Source organism: Podarcis melisellensis (assembly GCF_964234715.1).
Source record: "Podarcis melisellensis genome assembly, chromosome: 1".
Taxonomy (NCBI): domain Eukaryota; kingdom Metazoa; phylum Chordata; class Lepidosauria; order Squamata; family Lacertidae; genus Podarcis; species Podarcis melisellensis.
The window spans coordinates 115,385,283-115,402,588 of record NC_138528.1 but is presented as its reverse complement, the minus strand read 5'-3'; the positions used below and the strand labels follow the sequence as shown (position 1 = coordinate 115,402,588).

Here is a 17,306-nt window from a genome sequence, read left to right as displayed (position 1 = left end):
AATTATACTTTCTGTTTATTGCTCACTAATCTGGTGGTGTCTTTTCCTGGTTTTTAAATTGGTCCTAACTTTCCTTTTTTTTCTCCTCTATCCTTCCTTTCCTTTTCCCCCCCACTAGTTTTGCTTCCCTTTTGCTGCAAGAATGTCTGAGGAGTCTTTCTTTGAATCTAAAACAGAGGAATCAAACAGTGCAGAGATGTCATGTCAGATCACAGCAACAAGTAACGGGGAGGTAGCTGGTGTGAACCCAAGTCTGAAGGCCTTGATGATGAAGGGCTTTGGGGATATCTTCCCTATGAACGAAGCAGGACCCGTCCTGCATTCTGGGATGCAGATAAATATGCAAGCCAAAAAGAATTCTTCCAAAACCACCTCTATGAAAAAAGGGAAGAAAGTCAACATGTCATTGGGGTTCCATGAATTCGACTTATCTGATGATGATGATTCTGATGATATTGATTTTGATGATGGAAGTGATAGTAGCAATGAATGAAAGAAATAAAAAAACTGTAATGTGGCGTCTGAAACAAAGGGGGAGGGAAAATATTTTTCTTTCCCGAAAAAGAAGCTACAAGTGTGAATTAAAACAACTTTGAAACCCAGCACCGCTCAGTTTCGTAGGCCCATTTTATTTCCTGTATGTGAGAAGTTATGTTTATACCCATATTTGGCTTTAAAATTTGCTTTAAAACACCTTATGTGTGTTTTTTTTAAAAAGGGGGGAATATTCTATTATGCTACAATACTTGGTTTCTTGTTTACTTCTCGATACCATAAGGAAACTGCAGACTGCTAGGAGTGTTTTTAATTCACATAATTGGTGGTAAATCATGAATACGTTGCTATTACTCTTGCCGGGTTTTTGAGCAAGTTAACATCTGGATTTTTCATGTAAATTTGACAACCTCCTTTAAAATACCTTGTGTACAGGAAGAGCAGGCTTTGCACTAGGATCTGCTCCTCTTTCCCTCCACTGAATATTATTGTCTCTGACAATGCTGATCATCTGTTTGGAGTAGAAGCAGCACCAAGCTTCCTAGCTTCAGTGGCCTCTCCTCACACAGGTTGTCAGTTCTAATATAGATCTCCCTTCCATTCAACTGATACCTGATACAGGTTTCCCCTCTTCAGCATCTTTTTGCACAACGAAGGACCTAATCCAGAAGGGCTATGCACACGTGTTGGGTTGTCCTTACAGGATGTGCAATTTAACCTACACTTAAGCTGCAATCCTGCAACCACATACTTGGGAGTAAGCCTCACTGAACATCAACGGGACTGAATTCTGCTTGTTGCCATTCCTGTATATTTTTGGGGCAAGTACCAATTCGTAACTAGAAATGAGAAATCGAATACAGTCGTACCTTGGAAGTCGAACGGAATCTGTTCTGGAAGTCTGTTCAGCTTCCAGAATGTTCGGAAACCAAAGCACAGCTTCTGATTGGCTGCAGGAAGCTCCTGCAGCCAATCAGAAGCCGCGGAAGCCCATGTCGGGTGTTCAGGTTCCAAAGAACGTTCGCAAAGTGGAACACTCACTTCCGGGTTTCGGGAGCCAAAACGGTCCAAGTACCAAGGCGTTCGGAATCTAAGGTACGACTGTATAACATAATGGAATTTAATCACAGCTTCTAGAAGAGAATGTGGACATGAGAATTCATTGAGGTATCCCTTTTCCTTCAGTGTATTTACACCACAAGCTCAACTGCATAGAAGTAACCAAAGACATAGCTGTGGACTTGTGGTTGAATCCAGTATAGTGCTGAGTAAGAATCACATCAGTGCAAGGGCTTACACTGGTAAACTTTTCCACCATGTCCTCAAACATGCTCTCTAAACAGTCCTCCAGAGCAGATCTGAGGAGAGTGCAAGTTGCACACACTGGGGGAGCAGAGAGTTGAGAAAATCTGGTTGCACATGGTTCAATCCTTGAACTGGTAAGAATGCATTTGTTGGCTGCCACCCATTATAATTAGTAGGGCTTTAACGTTTAGTGGATTAATTGGGTTAATTTAAACAATTAAAATTCCAACTCGGGCAGACTGAAACAACTCTTTTTTATATATATTTAAGAACATATATTTTTAAGAGCTTATTGAAAACTGTGAGTGGCAGACAGGAACTTACAAACTATCCCCTCTTCTACAATGGGAAGGAAGGGACGGAGATATTTTGTCAGTGTCTAAATCCCCTACCCCGCTACCCTGGTTTGGAGACTACATAGCTTTGGGTCGTACAGACCCAACCGCTCTCTGGACTGGCTGTGGCAAGCATGACCCTATTTTGCCTTGCCAAATTTGGAAATCTGTTGCCAGTTTGGCCAGGGCCTCAGAAGAGGCGTTGCTGGGGGAGAGAGCTCCTCCAACATGGAATTGCCTTCTCTGAAATCAAAGCTCTATCTCTGACATTTGAGGGATAGATCTTAACGATCCTGTGTTTTCCTGAAACATAATGCTAGGGATTCTAACTGTCTTTTATTACACTACACTAGTACTTCAGCATGCTTTTGCACAATAAAAAAAATAGTTTGTCCCCTGGAGTGAGATAAATGTGAAAGTAGGCATAGCAAAGAGATTTGGTCTGTGTGCATTGACAGTTGCATTGGTAATACTTAGGTAAGCATGTTATTCAGGAAAAAGAAATCATAGAATCTGTTATCTTCTTAAGGTTGGAAGGGACCCAAAAATGTCATTCAGTCCAACCCCCTGCAATGCAGGAAGCTCAGCTAAAGCAGATGGCTATCCAACCTCTGCTTAAAAACCTCCAAGAAAGGAGCGTCCACAACCTCTCGTGGGAATCTGTTCCGCTGCCAAACAGTTCTTACTGTCAGAAAGTTTTTTCCGAATGTTTGGTCGGAATCTCCTTTCTTGTATCTTGAAGCCATTGCCTCGAGTCCTACCCTCCAGAGCAGGAGAAAACAAGCATTCTCCCTCTTCCATGTGACAGCCCTTAAGATATTTGAAGATGGCTATCGCATCTCCACCTGGTCTTCTCTTTTCCGGGCTTAAACATACCCAGCTCCTTCAAGGGCTCCTCGTAAGGCTCTGTTTCCAGATCATTGAGCATCTTGGTTGCCTTTCTCTGCACACGTTCCAGTCAATATAACTTTCTCACATGCAATGAAAGATACTTTGTGTAGAAAACACAGCATTTTATTTCCAGTATAATGTGGAGGGATCAAGAATGGCAGCCTATGCACAGAAATTGTTCACTGATCTGGTGGTGGTCCCTCTTGCGCACATAACACTCATATATTTTACAGAGATTCAGCTAGGACGGCAATTCTTATGGATCTTTAAATAAGGGTGCCTGAGTAAATCTGGTATCAGAGTCTTGTAACCAAGACAGCGTACACACACGTACGTTGTGTGTGTATGTATGTATGTGTGTAAGTAATGTGGGCCAGGCTGATATTCTGTATTTGCCAAATACAGACAATTTCAGAAGCTACAATTTTCACGCAGCCCAAACCTGTGTTCAGTGGGACTTAACTTCCAGGTATTATATACACAGGATTGCAGCCTTGATTATAAAACCAAATATCTGTGATTCCTTCCCTCCGGTAATCTCAAAACACAGTGCTTTAGTATACTTGACTGATAGTTGGATCTGTGCTACAAGCACACAAAGACTTTGCACTGTAAAAAAACAACTCCGGGTCTGTTTTGGAACTGTTTTGGAACTGAAATAGCTTTCGGCACACATTCACTACCTATTTATTTACTATTTGATTTTTTAAAAACTGAATATTTGAGTAAAATATATATATACTACTAAAAGCACAATGTTGAGGGGGCTCACTTCAGATACTGCAATGCAATGTATAGCTGCTACTGCATTCTGCAGTCATGGAGCACCAAAGATTTCTTAGGCTTGGGTATACAGGCAATGGTTTTTGAAAGACTTTAGGTCAGTAGTCATCACTGTATGTAGGATTATTATTCTTTTTGTGTTTGTGCGTTCCCTGTTGAAGTGGTCAAGCTACAAAGTTCTGACGCACTACAAGAAACACGTTTGATGCCATAAAAATGTAGCAAGCAAAACAAAAATAATGAATATGTATTCTGTTGGGAACTATAGGCTTGTTCATAAATTTTGTCTGTTCATTCTCAATTTGGTATTAGACTTGGGTGTGAAGTATAGGTATCTGCAGGTGAAGAGAATTCTCCATGGCCACCAAACCAACTCCTCTCCCCCAAGAGAAAATAAGGAATGTTTAAAATACCAAGAAAAGTCCGTTTGAGGTGTCCCATAGAAAATAATGAGTGAATAGACTCATTTTGAAATAAATTCTCCCCAAGCCCTGCAGTTGTAGGCTTCACCCCCCAATAGCTTATAGTGATTCTATCTAATAAGCCATTCCCAAACCCATATGTGAGCAGAAATGTAGCTATCTTTTGAAATTTGCACTCCTCCGAAATACTAAAGTTCAAAAGTGGGTATATGAAGGAAAAGTATACACAGTAATGTGTATTAGTGAAAAGAATGCAAAAAACATGCAATATAACTAGCAGAGCAGTTGATATTAGGTGAAATTTCATACAAAATGTGTATAGCTGAAGAAATACTCATGGATATCTGTATAAAATTTTGTGCAGATGTTTTTAGAACAACCCACGAGTGCAGAAATGGAGTTAGCTGAATTTAAGGTTGGAAAAAATGAGATGCAGAGAAACAAACGGACAGATTAATCCAACCTTAAGTACAGCCTAATAGAACCTTCCGCTTGAAGGACACTTAGTACATCAAAGGACTACATCAAGTACTGTACCCTCTTCCAACTTTTCCTTCAAGAAAACAGTTGAGTTGGATATGATACAAGTAGCTTCCAGACCTTAAAACCTACTGTATTCCTGGAAATTGAAGAAACCATCTTCACTTCCTCTAAATTAGAAGACTCAAATTTAACACTTGCTAAGCCAGCGAGAGCTTTCTTGATGATAGGAATAATTTCAGCAACATGATGCAGGCAATAAACATGTTATGGTGTCTATAAGAATCTGCAGTGCCTCTTTTTTGAAGTCTGATATAGCACACTATGTTTATATATATATTTGCTTTTGCACTGTTGAAATGTTTTATATTGACTAATAAGGAAATGATATCATTTGTAATCCAGGCACGTATGAAAATGTAAATGGAAAGTATTTTCAGTACTTAGGAAAGCTCAACCTTGGGTTTTGTTGTTGTTATTATTTTGTTTTCTCCTAAAAACTGCTGTGCTGTGTGAACTCTGTGCCAAAAGTACTGCAGTGTGTAAACAGAATATCTAATTTTTATGGAATGTGAAATGTTACACTCTTGCATGATGAGACCTTTAGTAATTAGTCTCTCCCACCCCCACAAGACACTACTATATGATGGCTTGCTCCAGTCACATAATGGATTTGCTTTTTGGGGGAAGGGGAAATTTGGTGTCATAAATCTTATTTTGTTGTGAATTGTTTTCCTTCTCTTTGTCTTCATTCTGACTTTGCAATAAACATTTTGACAGGAAGAAAATCTGTGGTCCCGTATAAAAATATTAGGGGTTAGATGAGGGACATGATGTGTATATGCCAGCTACCGTATTTTTTGCTCTATAAGATGCACCAGACCACAAGATGCATCTAGTTTTTGGAGGAGGAAAACAAGAAAAAAAATAATCTGAATCTCAGAAGCCAGAACAGCAAGAGGGATCGCTGCACAGTGAAAGCAGCGATCCCTCTTGCTGTTCTGCCTTCTGGGATAGCTGTGCAGGCTGTATTCGCTCCATAAGACGCACACACATTTCCCCTTACTTTTTAGGAGGGAAAAAGTAGTCTTATAGAGCAAAAAATACGGTATTTCACACATGGCTTCTCCATTTTGGCTTCGTTTCTGTTAAATAACTCATGGCACAGTGTAATATGTCATGCGTTGTTGTTCACCTGAGGTTGTATTTACCTAATTTTAAGACCTGCTAAGGAACAGGTGATTGCTATTTTGTCCTGGTATGTAAAACCACAGATTTCAAAGAGGGTGTACTTGATTTTTCCCACGACTGCACATACATATATACATCATTTTATTTGCATGCCTCCTTTCTGTAGTGCAAACCATGCTCAAGGTGGCTTACAACATGGGAAAAAAAGACAAAAGTAGTCATAAAGATAAATAAAACATCAAAAAGTACACAACTAACTTGAACAATGTTCACATAAAGAAGATCTAAATAAATAAGATCTAAGATAAAGATACAAAAAATAATAATATCAATAGCGGCAGCAACCCCCCCCCCAAAACACCAAACCCCCTTAAACAACACCCCAGACCAAGTCTGTTCAGCAGCCTTACCTTTTGTTGCTGGAGTCAAGTTACAAGACCAAGTAGAAAAAGGCATGCAAGTCAGAGAACAGGTCTTCCAGGACTCACAACCAAGATGGCCCATGCAATGTTGGTTCCACGCTTAGGAATTAAGTCCTAAGGAGAGTGTAAGACATAGAAGACTGGGATGCAGTGCGTCGATTGATGGTGAATTCATGTGGAAATAATTTTTTATGGGGTGAAAAAATTGTGGTTTTGCCCTTGGTACCATTGCTCTACAATCTCACACCCAACAAGGTCTCTTTGGGATAGTGTTTGATGAGTTGCTTGGACCGAATGAAACCGCAACTAGTAGAACATGGCAAGTAGGAGTTCCACAAACTGTTGCAACATATCCCCCTGTTCAGGATTTCAGGCATGTCCTCCAAGATAATATAAGCTGCTAGGAGCTCAAGCAGGTGATCCCGTTCTCCTCCTCCTGTTTCTTTTTCTTCTTCTAGTGAAACTCGAGATTCCATAACTCGCTGAGCGTATTTAGCGCCCAGTGAACTGGGTTAGGGGGAAAGGGGTTCCTCTCTATTTACAAACTTGTATACTTTGGCCTACATGGGAGTTCATCGATTATCTAGGAATAACTTCCTCCTTTTATCAATGGAGTTGTGCTTCGAAACTGATTTAATTTAATTTGATTTAATTTATTAAATTTTATGCCACCCTCCATCTGAGGATCGCAGGGTGGTTTACGATATGAAAAAACACAAAAATATACAACACAGTAACAAATGAAAGCAATACCCCCCCCCCCCAGTTTAAAGAACCGTAAAGGTAAAGGGACCCCTGACCATTAGGTCCAGTCGTGACCGACTATGGTTGCGGCGCTCATCTCGCTTTATTGGCTGAGGGAGCTGGCGTACAGCTTCCGGGTCATGTGGCCAGCATGACGAAGCCTCTTCTGGCGAACCAGAGCAGCGCACGGAAACGCTGTTTACCTTCCTGCCGGAGCGGTACCTATTTATCTACTTGCATTTTGACGTGCTTTCAAACTGCTAGGTTGGCAGGCGCAGGGACTGAGCTCACCCTGTTGTGGGGATTCGAACTGCCGACCTGATTGGCAAGTCCTAGGCTCTGTGGTTCAACCCAAATATTGTTATGAATATCTTCCTGTGAAGCATATGATTTCATAATATAGTAAAGAGCATATATAAAGCAGATGCATATATAATGTCAATTAAAAACAAACGCAAATGTTTTTAAAACTCCAATGCAGATACTGGCTGTGATAGAAGGTTGGTTGAAAAATGAAAGGATAAGCACTCAGCCATTCAGCAATTGCTATTACAGGGGTCAGCAAACTTTTTCAGCAGGGGGCCAGTCCACTGTCCCTCAGACCTTGTGGGGGGCCGGACTATATTTTGGGGAGAAAAAAAGAACAAATTCCTATGCCCCACAAATAACCCAGAGATGCATTTTAAATAAAAGGACACATTCTACTCATGTAAAAACACGCTGATTCCCAGACCGTCCGTGGGCCGGATTTAGAAGGCGACTGGACCAGATCCATCCCCCTGGCTTTAGTTTGCCTACCCATGACATATATAGAAGGTGGAACCTGCCACACAACCCCTTTCCTGTTCAGAGTTCCAGCCAACCATCCTTTGTGCTCCATTCCATTCCTCTGATTTTCAATTGTTTTTCCACACATACCCTACAACTGTCAATCAACCTTTTGTGTCTAGTGAGCATGCTCGGTGCTCTTTGGCTATTCCAGGTCCCTCCACCAAGCATTTTTAATACCTATTTAGTACCATTTTTCTCCCTTTTGCAAAAGCTAAGAGTTCTCCCAAGCCTGCTGTTTTTTGCATCCTGTGTGGGGGCGATTTCATTGTGGCTGCAAAAGGCTCCACCCTTAGAGAACAAGTTTTGTGTTTGATATATAGGAAACAAACACTTGGATAATGGGTGGTGCTGGCAGCTTTAGTTCGGTTAGCATGAGTTAGTTTATTGCCAGGGAACTTAAGAAGAAGTTCATATCAGATATCAGATAAGAAAGCCTTAACCTGCTGAGATCCAGTTAGATTTCCTACGACTTCACCTTCCGAGCATCAAACTACACTAGGACGTCCTGGTCTCATCCATTCAATTGCTAAAATAGATACCGTACTTTTCCGTGTATAATACAATGTTTTTTCTTTAAAAATCATTCTAAAAAGTGGGGGTGCATGCTATTGTGCTCGTTTAATCTCACTGCAAACAAGTGCTACAGTGACAATAAAATATTTCTATTGGTTGCTGCGTTAATGGGTGGTGTTGATTGGCTGACGCTCCAGCAATTGGGCGGGCAATTGGCAGCTTCTGCCATTGAAGGTACAGACAGGAGGCGGATTTTGCGACACATGTGGGTTAGCGATTTTCGACAATCCCCCCTAAAAAAGGTCAACAACTCTGTGCCATCTTCCCCCCATTTTCTTAAATTTGAGACCTCCCCCCAATCTTATACATGGGGGTGCCTTATAGACGGAAAAGTGCGGTAATGCTTTTCAAATCTGGGAATCCAATTTGGATGTTTGTTGATTTTGAAATGGTATTCTTCCATCACTGTGGTTTTTCCCAACTGGCAATCAATTAAACATTTGTTACAATTTTTTGCAACTCCCAAATATTGAAATATGAATCTCGAACAGCCTAGTCGACGCTAAGCTTACAAACCTAAAAGCAAGTTCAAATTATAATTCGTCATTTAATTAATTCGAAGTTGGTTTAGCTCTAGTTTTATTTCCTCATGCACTGGGAGCAGCAAGGGCTGAAATTCTGACTTAAAATAAAATAAAAACACTTCCCTGCTACCATAAACCAGCAGGAACGAGCAAAAACGGAGGTGAAATGGAAATGACTTGGCTGAATGGAGAACAGTTTAGCTTCGCATCGAAATGTATTTATATCAGTCATATGCAAGTAAGGCAGACTGTCCGTATTAATTTTCGTGGAGAAAAAAAAAGGATCTGAATGCTAAATAAATAATCAACTTCTAAATGAAAATGGATGTCAAGAGTCACAAAAAAGAAAGAGTGCACCATTAAATTCATATTTCTTACACAGTTGCTGCCTTCCTTTGATATCTGTGCTTGGACTGAAGAAGATGTGGTAAGCAGCCTTTTATTAATTAAAACATCCTTTTTTTTTTGTCTAAGAATTCTTACTTTAAGTAGAGCACTCAGGGCTAAGCAATAAACCTGCAGCTGTGTGAAATAGCAACCAATGGCTGCTTCTCCCTTGTAGTTTAAGAGGAGAATACAGTGGTACCTTGGTTCTCAAACTTAATCCGTTCCGGAAGTCTGTTCCAAAACCAAAGCGTTCCAAAACCAAGGTGCACTTTCCCATAGAAAGTAATGCAAAATAAATTAATCCGTTTGAGACGTTTAAAAACAACCCCTAAAACAGCAATTTAACATGAATTTTACTATAATGAGACCATTGATCCATAAAATGAAAGCAATAATCAATGTACTGCATTATAAAATAAATAAGAAAGAATTATAGATGATACAAATTAAAGTTATTATTTTTTCTTACCTGTATTGATGATAGTCATTGTTTGGATGGGGGCTTTTATCCATTTCTGCAGTCACACAATCAACTAATCAGTAGCTGAACTGGGTTCCACATAGTCACAAAAACAAATTAACCGGGAAAAGCCTCAAAAACAAAAATGCAAAATGAGTTGCAAAAACAAAAGCGCCAAACTTAATTCGTTCTGGAAGTCCAATTGACTTCCGAAATGTTCGAAAATCAAGGCTCAGCTTCTGGTTGGTGCAGGTGCCCCGGAAACAATAGCCGATAGCCGCATCGGACATTCGGCTTCCGGAAAATGTTCAAAAACTGGAACACTTCCGGGTTTTTTGGCGTTTGAGAACCAAGGTACCACTGTATTGTAGTGGAGAACCGACCGGGCAAAGTCGAGCTTAAGCTGGGCACTTTCCCCTGGAAATTCCCTCCCCATGCTCAAGTAAGGTGTGTTTCCAAGCTCATGTTATTAGCTAAACACAGGTTCAGTGGGGAGGAAGGGGGAGAAAGTCCCGTTGCGCAAATGGACCTCATTCCGGTTGTGCAACTATGTCATTGACTACGGCTTAAAATAATAAATCTGTGTTATTTCTTCACAGTACTTTTGGATGCAGCAGCTTGTTACGAAAGGTAAGTCTCCTGTATTTGGTTGACTTTTTTTTTTTGTCTCTATTGATCCGTTTTCTAAACAGTTTCCTCTTTTCTTAAGGTGACACTTCAGGTGAGATGAGTATTTATGCTACTTTATTTAAGGAGCATCACATCACTGGGAAACGACTGCTACTTCTAGATGAAGAGGACATGAAGGACATGGGGATTGTTTCTAAAGGCCACATGATTCATTTGAAGGTACTTTAAAATGCCTTGGATGAAAATGGGACTGTTGAGGAAGGAGTCCATTCTTGTGTGGGGTGGTGGTGGAGATCTTTTTTAAAATCCTTTTGTGGGGATGAACCATGTAGGAGACCTGCATTTTACTGTGTTGTTTGAATGGATATTTTGTTACATATCGTACTTTCTGCATTTTATCATTTTGTAAAATTGCTTTGGGACTTGCTGGTTGTGGGAAATGATTATATATATTTGTTATGTACTGAAGTTCTCACCCTGGGCCAGCAGGGGGATACTGTAGATATTTCAGGTCCACATATGCAAATAAGGGATCGGAAGTGACGGTCAGTGATTGGATAGTTATAGAAAGTTGTTACAATTACATTGTACTGGAGCTCTATATAAGCAGGCTGGCTGAACCCTTCACTTCAGTTCTGTTCTGACCTGTGAATAAACAAGAGCTGTTTGGAGAATCGCTGTGTCGTCTGATATGTTCACCCACAACTTAACAATATTTAACAGACAATAAAGGCCCTACAATTCAGGGCGAAGGGAGCTCTGCCCCTAGAAACAAGAATGAAAGCAAACCAGAATAATTTTTCATGGAATGCTGCTCCACCTGGTTCAACGTCTCTTAATGAAAAAATTGAATCCATAGGTCTTTAAATTGTGCAGTTTTGTGTGACGTAGACTCTGGTTTATTCTTATTTCCCCCTCTTTATTTACTCTTAGACTGCCATTGAGAAATTGAGTCAGGACCACATCAATATGTTCCATTTTCCACCTCTGATTAAGGTAACCACGATTGTATTTAGAAAGTAAAATATAATGAGTTGACACCTGGGAAAGAAATCTTGGTGCTATTGACCTCCATAATCTTGCATTATATATATTTGGTTCAGATATAGTTCTCTTGAGGTGCTAAGCCCATGTGGGGCCTGTACTACTTCAGGCTCTGTAAGCAGAGCTAACATTCCCTGTATAGGGAAGTTTTTTAAGGTGTAATGTTTTATTATGCTTTTATATATGCTGGAAGCTGCCCAGATGCCCAGAGTGGCTGGGGCAACCCAGTCAGATGGGTGGGGTACAAATACAACAACAACAACAACAATAACAACAACAACAACAACAACATATTCATAAACTAGATGCCATAAAGAACGATCCTAGACAAGTTAGTTTCCTGTGTGCATGGATTGTGTTTTAGGATGAAGTACAGCCCAAGATAAAGGTTTGCCATTTTATTGAGAACTAGGCCTTAGAAATGAGACAATATATTCCGGAGCCAGATCTTTGCTTATTTTCAGAAAGTGGTAGATTCATTGATACTCACAGTACTGAGGCGTAAAAGAAGGCAGGCTTAATGTACTTCTAATAGTTCTGTAGAAAAGGAAATTTCAGTAGAAAACAATGCCTCTAGCACTGCTGTCTTAAAAATTGTCTTCATCTGTAGTTATTGGAGAACTCACTCAATATTTGTATGTAGCTTCCAAAGGTTTCAGAGGTCAGACATCTAAGGATAACCCAGCAAAACTTTGTAGAACTAAAAGGCAGTTAAACCCTTAAGACAAAGTTAAAATCTTTCACTGGCAGAGAAGATGATGCTATCACATGTTCCCTTGCCTATTTTTGTTTGTTTGCTGTGCTGTTTTTTTTACTGGTAAGGTATATTTACTGGTATATTTGGGCATTTAGGACCACATGGCTGTAGTCTGAAGAGGCACTCTGAACCAGTTTACCGCAATCCACTTGTTCACAGTACTAATCACAGCTAGTCTGTACAGACTAGCCCTGCCAGCGCAAATAACACAACTGCTTCATGCTGAAATAGTCACAGGTACCTTAAATTCCTCCTGTAGGAAATACCTCTTATTTGAGGAATTCCTTTTGCACATCCTGTTCGGCACTATCATCTCTGCTTGAGTGATGACTGGAAACTCGCCCGTAGTTTACAAGTCGAAGGAAACTGTTTCCCAAAATTGTACAATGCAAAATTACACTTGTTGTTTTTCACACTGAAGGTTTAAGTAGGGTCAGAACTGTTTACAAAGATATTAAAAATGTTACATTATTTAACCCAGACTGTCAAATACCCTGAATTTAAACAAACTGAGATCTGAAACAAAAATGACTCATCCTTTCTTTCTGTGGTAGGATTCTGCAAGTGAAAATGAGACAAGTGAAGAGAAAGTCGTGAACCTTGAACTCGTTTTTGGCTATCATTTAAAGCCTGGAAGTGGCCCTAAGGTAAATGAATAATTCGTAGCTGCTATTATTTGTTTTATATGCCTGTTGTCTTTGTCCATGGAGTTTTCTTGGCAGGGATACTGGAGTGGCTTGCCGGTTCCTGCTCCAGGTGGATCATGTTTGGTCAAAACTCTCCACTATGACCTGTCCATCTTGGGTGCCCTGCTCAGCATTAGTTCATAGCTTCTCTGAGTTATTCAAGCCCCTTCGCCATGGCAAGGCAGTGATCCATGAAGGGGATGTATGGAAGTGAGAGCTGGACCATAAAGAAGGCTGGTGGCCGAAGAATTGATGCTTTTGAATTATGGTGCTGGAGGAGACGAGAGTCTCATGGACTGCAAGAAGTTCAAACCTATTCATTCTTAAGGAAATCAGCCCTGAGAGCTCACTGGAAGGACAGATCGTGAAGCTGAGGCTCCAATACTTTGGCCACCTCATGAGAAGAGAAGACTCCCTGGAAAAGACCCTGATGTTGGGAAAGATGGAGGGCACAAGGAGAAAGGGACGACAGAGGACGAGATGGTTGGACAATGTTCTCGAAGCTACTAGCATGAGTTTGACCAAACTGCGGAAGGCAGTGGAAGACAGAAGTGCCTGGCGTGCTCTGGTCAATGGGGTCACGAAGAGTTGGACACGACTAAACGACTAAACAACAACAACAACCACCACAACATTATTTGTTTTCTTCACATAAAAATTTCCCTGCATATATTCACCCCAGGTGCCTCCAGATGGTTAATATTTGGGGTGATGAATTTAATCTCATAACAGGAAATATAAGTTTGCGCAGTTGAAGTAGATTAAAGTGTTCTTTCCCCCTAGCAATACAAATCCACCTTAAAAAAAGAAAATGTCTTTTGCTGTTAGGAAAGGAAGAGGAAATGCATTAAAAAAGTGTGGAATGAATGCATGATTAACAGGAAGACGTAAAAACGCCCCACAAGCAGTTCAGGATGAAGGCTCATTCTCATATAATATTTGGAGCGGTTCCATTTAGAGAAATGGCGAATAAGGAGGGCGTGGTATTGGCATACAATATTCTTGTTGGTGTGGGGAAAGTGGATAGAGAAAAGATTTTCTCCTTGTCTCATAATATAAAACTTGTGGACATTGAATGAAACTGAAGGTTGGAAGGTTGACGACAGACAAAAGGAAGCACACGACACACAGTGAAACTACGGGGTTCGTTCTCACAAGAGGTGGTGATGGACACCAGCTTGGGTGGCTTAAAAAGAGGATTAGACAAATTCATGGAGGATAAGGCTATTTTCCAGCTCCACTGCTGGAGGCAGGTAGCCTTTGCGTACCAGTTGCTGAGAGAGTGCTATTGTACTTCTGTTCTGCTTTTGGGATTCCCTTTGGGATCTTGCTGGGTAGAATGCTGAAGTAGATGAGCCTTTGGCAGGATCTTCTTATTTTCTCATGTTTGCTTATCTGAAAACAGATCAGAATGAATTCTCAATGCAGACCAGATACGGTCCAACCTCAGTGTAAGCTTCGTGCCAGCAAATCAAGATGCATGCTCAATAGACACGTTATCTGGCAGTTCCCTCCAGGGCCATCTTTAGCATAGCCGCCGGGGTGTGCAAAGATCTGCCCAGTGCCCCCAATTTGGGGGGGGGGCAGGTCAAAGTTGTTCAGCTTTTTTTTAGGGGCACAAGGTCTAAGTTGTTCAGCTTTTAAGGAGGGGAGCAATGAAAACCGCTAATATGAAAAATTAAAAAATTATTTTAATATGAAAAATTAAAAAGCGGCAGCAAAAATGAAAGATTAAAATTAAAATTAATAATTAATAATTAAAATTAAAAATTAAAAAGCGGCAGCAAAAATGAAAGAAACCAGTAGGAGGGGGCACCAGATACATTGATTCTGCCCCACACCCCTGGGTACAGACAGCCCTGGTTCCCTCACCACGAGATTGTAGGGAACCAGGCAGAGGGCCTTATCGGTAGTGGCACCCTCTCTGTGGAATACCCTCCCATTAGACGTCAAGGAAAGAAGCAACTATGCAACCTTAAGAAGGCAGCGCTGTGTAGGAAAGTTTTTAATGTTTAATTATTATTATGTTGTATATGCTGGAAGACGCCCAATAAAATCAGCAGCAGCAGCATCTGGAGGAACCCAAAATCGGCAGAAGTGTGCTGAGTGCGACTCATCCTGCTTTTCAGTAGTGTGGCAAGGATGTTTTGTTCTGCATGCCAGAATGCTAAGAACCAAGCAACTCACTAAGAATGAGCACAGGGCTCAGCATTCCTAGGGCTGCCATACTTCAGAATGAAAGAGTGGGTCACATCATTGAGCACTTTCCCATACCGCAGTAAGTTGCTGTTTCTGGAAAACTAGGGCGCCAAGTTAGGAAGGTTCCAGCCCAACCTTCTCTGTGGTGAGCTGGTTTCCTGTAAGATGGTCTTCTCTTCTAATATCCGGTTTAGATTGAAGCTGAAGTCCAAAGTGATTGAAAAACAAAACTGAGAAGCTGTGGGCTATATCTCCCAATTCAGATGCTCCATTCCCTGCTTGTTAAATAAGAGTTTAGCAGCCAAGAATGAGCAGTGAGACCCCTCTCCCCTCTCTCAGGCCCTACATACTGGTTTAATTAAACCGTGGGTAGGCAAACTAAGGCCCGAGGACGGTCCAGGAACCAGTGTGTTTTTACATGAGTAGAATGTGTCCTTTTATTTAAAATGCATCTCTGGGTTATTTGTGGGGCCTGCCTGGTGTTTTTACATGAGTAGAATGTGTGCTTTTATTTAAAATGCATCTCTGGGTTATTTGTGGGGCATAGGAATTCTTGCATTATTATTATTTTTCCAAAATATAGTCCGACGTCCCCACAAGGTCTGAGGGACAGTGGACTGGCCTCCCTCTGAAAATGTTTGCTGACCCCCAAATTAAACCAGTTAGTCATTCTGTCCAAAATTGGGGTACTAGGGCTTCACGTTAGTTTCCTAACGAGGTTCTTAAGCCAACTTCAAACTGTTCTAGTAAATTGACATGGTCAGAGCCAGCTAAGTCATACTCAGAGTTCAATGTCATACTCAGAGTTCAATGTGAGGTGACTGGGTACTTTCTTTCTGAGATGGAAGGCCAACTGAGGCTTAACATGGACCACTTGAATCTACTGAAAACTTTATGTATCCGTTCCCGGTGCAAAAAATCTCTATCATGAATTATGTTTGCGGAAAGTGTTTTGACTGGCTTGCAAATGTCACTGTGTATGCCGAGTTGCAAGCAACATGAATACTGTCTTTAGGCAGCGAAATGTTGTTGTCTATTGGACTATATACCATCCGGTGAGAAGATGAAATTACCAATAGTCATAATTAAGTTGCCTGAGACAGATATGTTGACACTTAACCCACCACAAACAGAACATCCATTTAGTAATGTAGGCAAATATAGAAGTTCTTCTGTGTTTCAATCTTTTGTTTGTATTCCGTTAAATATATTTAATTGTGCTGCATCTACTTTGCATTTAGAAGACCCTTGGGTTGTACTCCAAGGTTAAGTATTGGGAATAATATATCCTAACTGTAAGAGCAGCTCAACAAGAGCTCAATCTACCTTTTGAAAGATTATGAAATCAACTTCCTTGGAGGTTCGAAAAGTAAAAAAGAGGACCTGTTGTGAGGGGGTGTTTGTTGTGGGTGCTCTAAGTATATACAGTGATACCTTGGTTCTCGAACTTAATCCATTCCAGGAGTCCATTCGACTCCCAAAACCATTTGAAAACCAAGGCACAGCTTCCGATTGGCTGCAGGAGCTTCCTACACTCAAGCGGAAGCCGTGTCGGATGTTCGGCTTCCGAAAAACACTCGCAAACTAGAACACTTACCTCCAGGTTTGTGGCATTCGGGAGCCGATTTGTTCGACAACTAAGCCTTTTGAGAACCAAGGTACAGTAGTACCTCAGGTTACATACGCTTCAGGTTACAGACTCCGCTAACCCAGAAATAGTGCTTCAGGTTAAGAACTTTGCTTCAAGATGAGAACAGAAATTGTGCTCTGGTGGCAGCAGGAGGCCCCATTAGCTAAAGTGGTACCTCAGGTTAAGAACAGTTTCAGGTTAAGAACAGACCTCCGGAATGAATTACGGTAAGAACTTAACCCGAGGTACCACGGTACCACTGTATGTTCCTATTGTTGGCAAAGGGGTGGACTCTTGTCATTCTTCCAGCTATATGATTCTCGGAGGACTGAAGATAATACTAAGATTTCAATTAAATTTAGCCTTTATAAAGGAAGTAACTGAGGGCTCACCAGACCACACTATTTGACACACCTTTTGGTATAAAAACAGAGATGTCTATAGAGTTGTTTAATTGAATGGTGACAAAAGCTTGGATTCTCAAACAAATACATCTAAAGATTTAAAACTACATATC

General features: G+C 40.8%; 1 protein-coding gene and 1 long non-coding RNA gene across 3 annotated transcripts in view; both read left to right on the top strand.

Moving 5' to 3' along the window:
* The window catches only part of MAP3K20 (mitogen-activated protein kinase kinase kinase 20), a 70,470-nt gene extending 64,971 nt beyond the window's left edge, over positions 1-5,499 (top strand). For both annotated transcript variants that reach the window (XM_081889208.1, XM_081889207.1), the window contains one exon: positions 119-5,499. In XM_081889208.1, the coding sequence (XP_081745334.1) occupies positions 119-493 (375 nt within the window). In that variant the 3' untranslated portion in view covers positions 494-5,499. The remainder of the gene's footprint in view (positions 1-118) is intronic.
* LOC309363780 overlaps positions 1-17,306 on the top strand; it is a 122,985-nt gene that overhangs the window by 86,772 nt on the left and 18,907 nt on the right. The window lies entirely within an intron of this gene.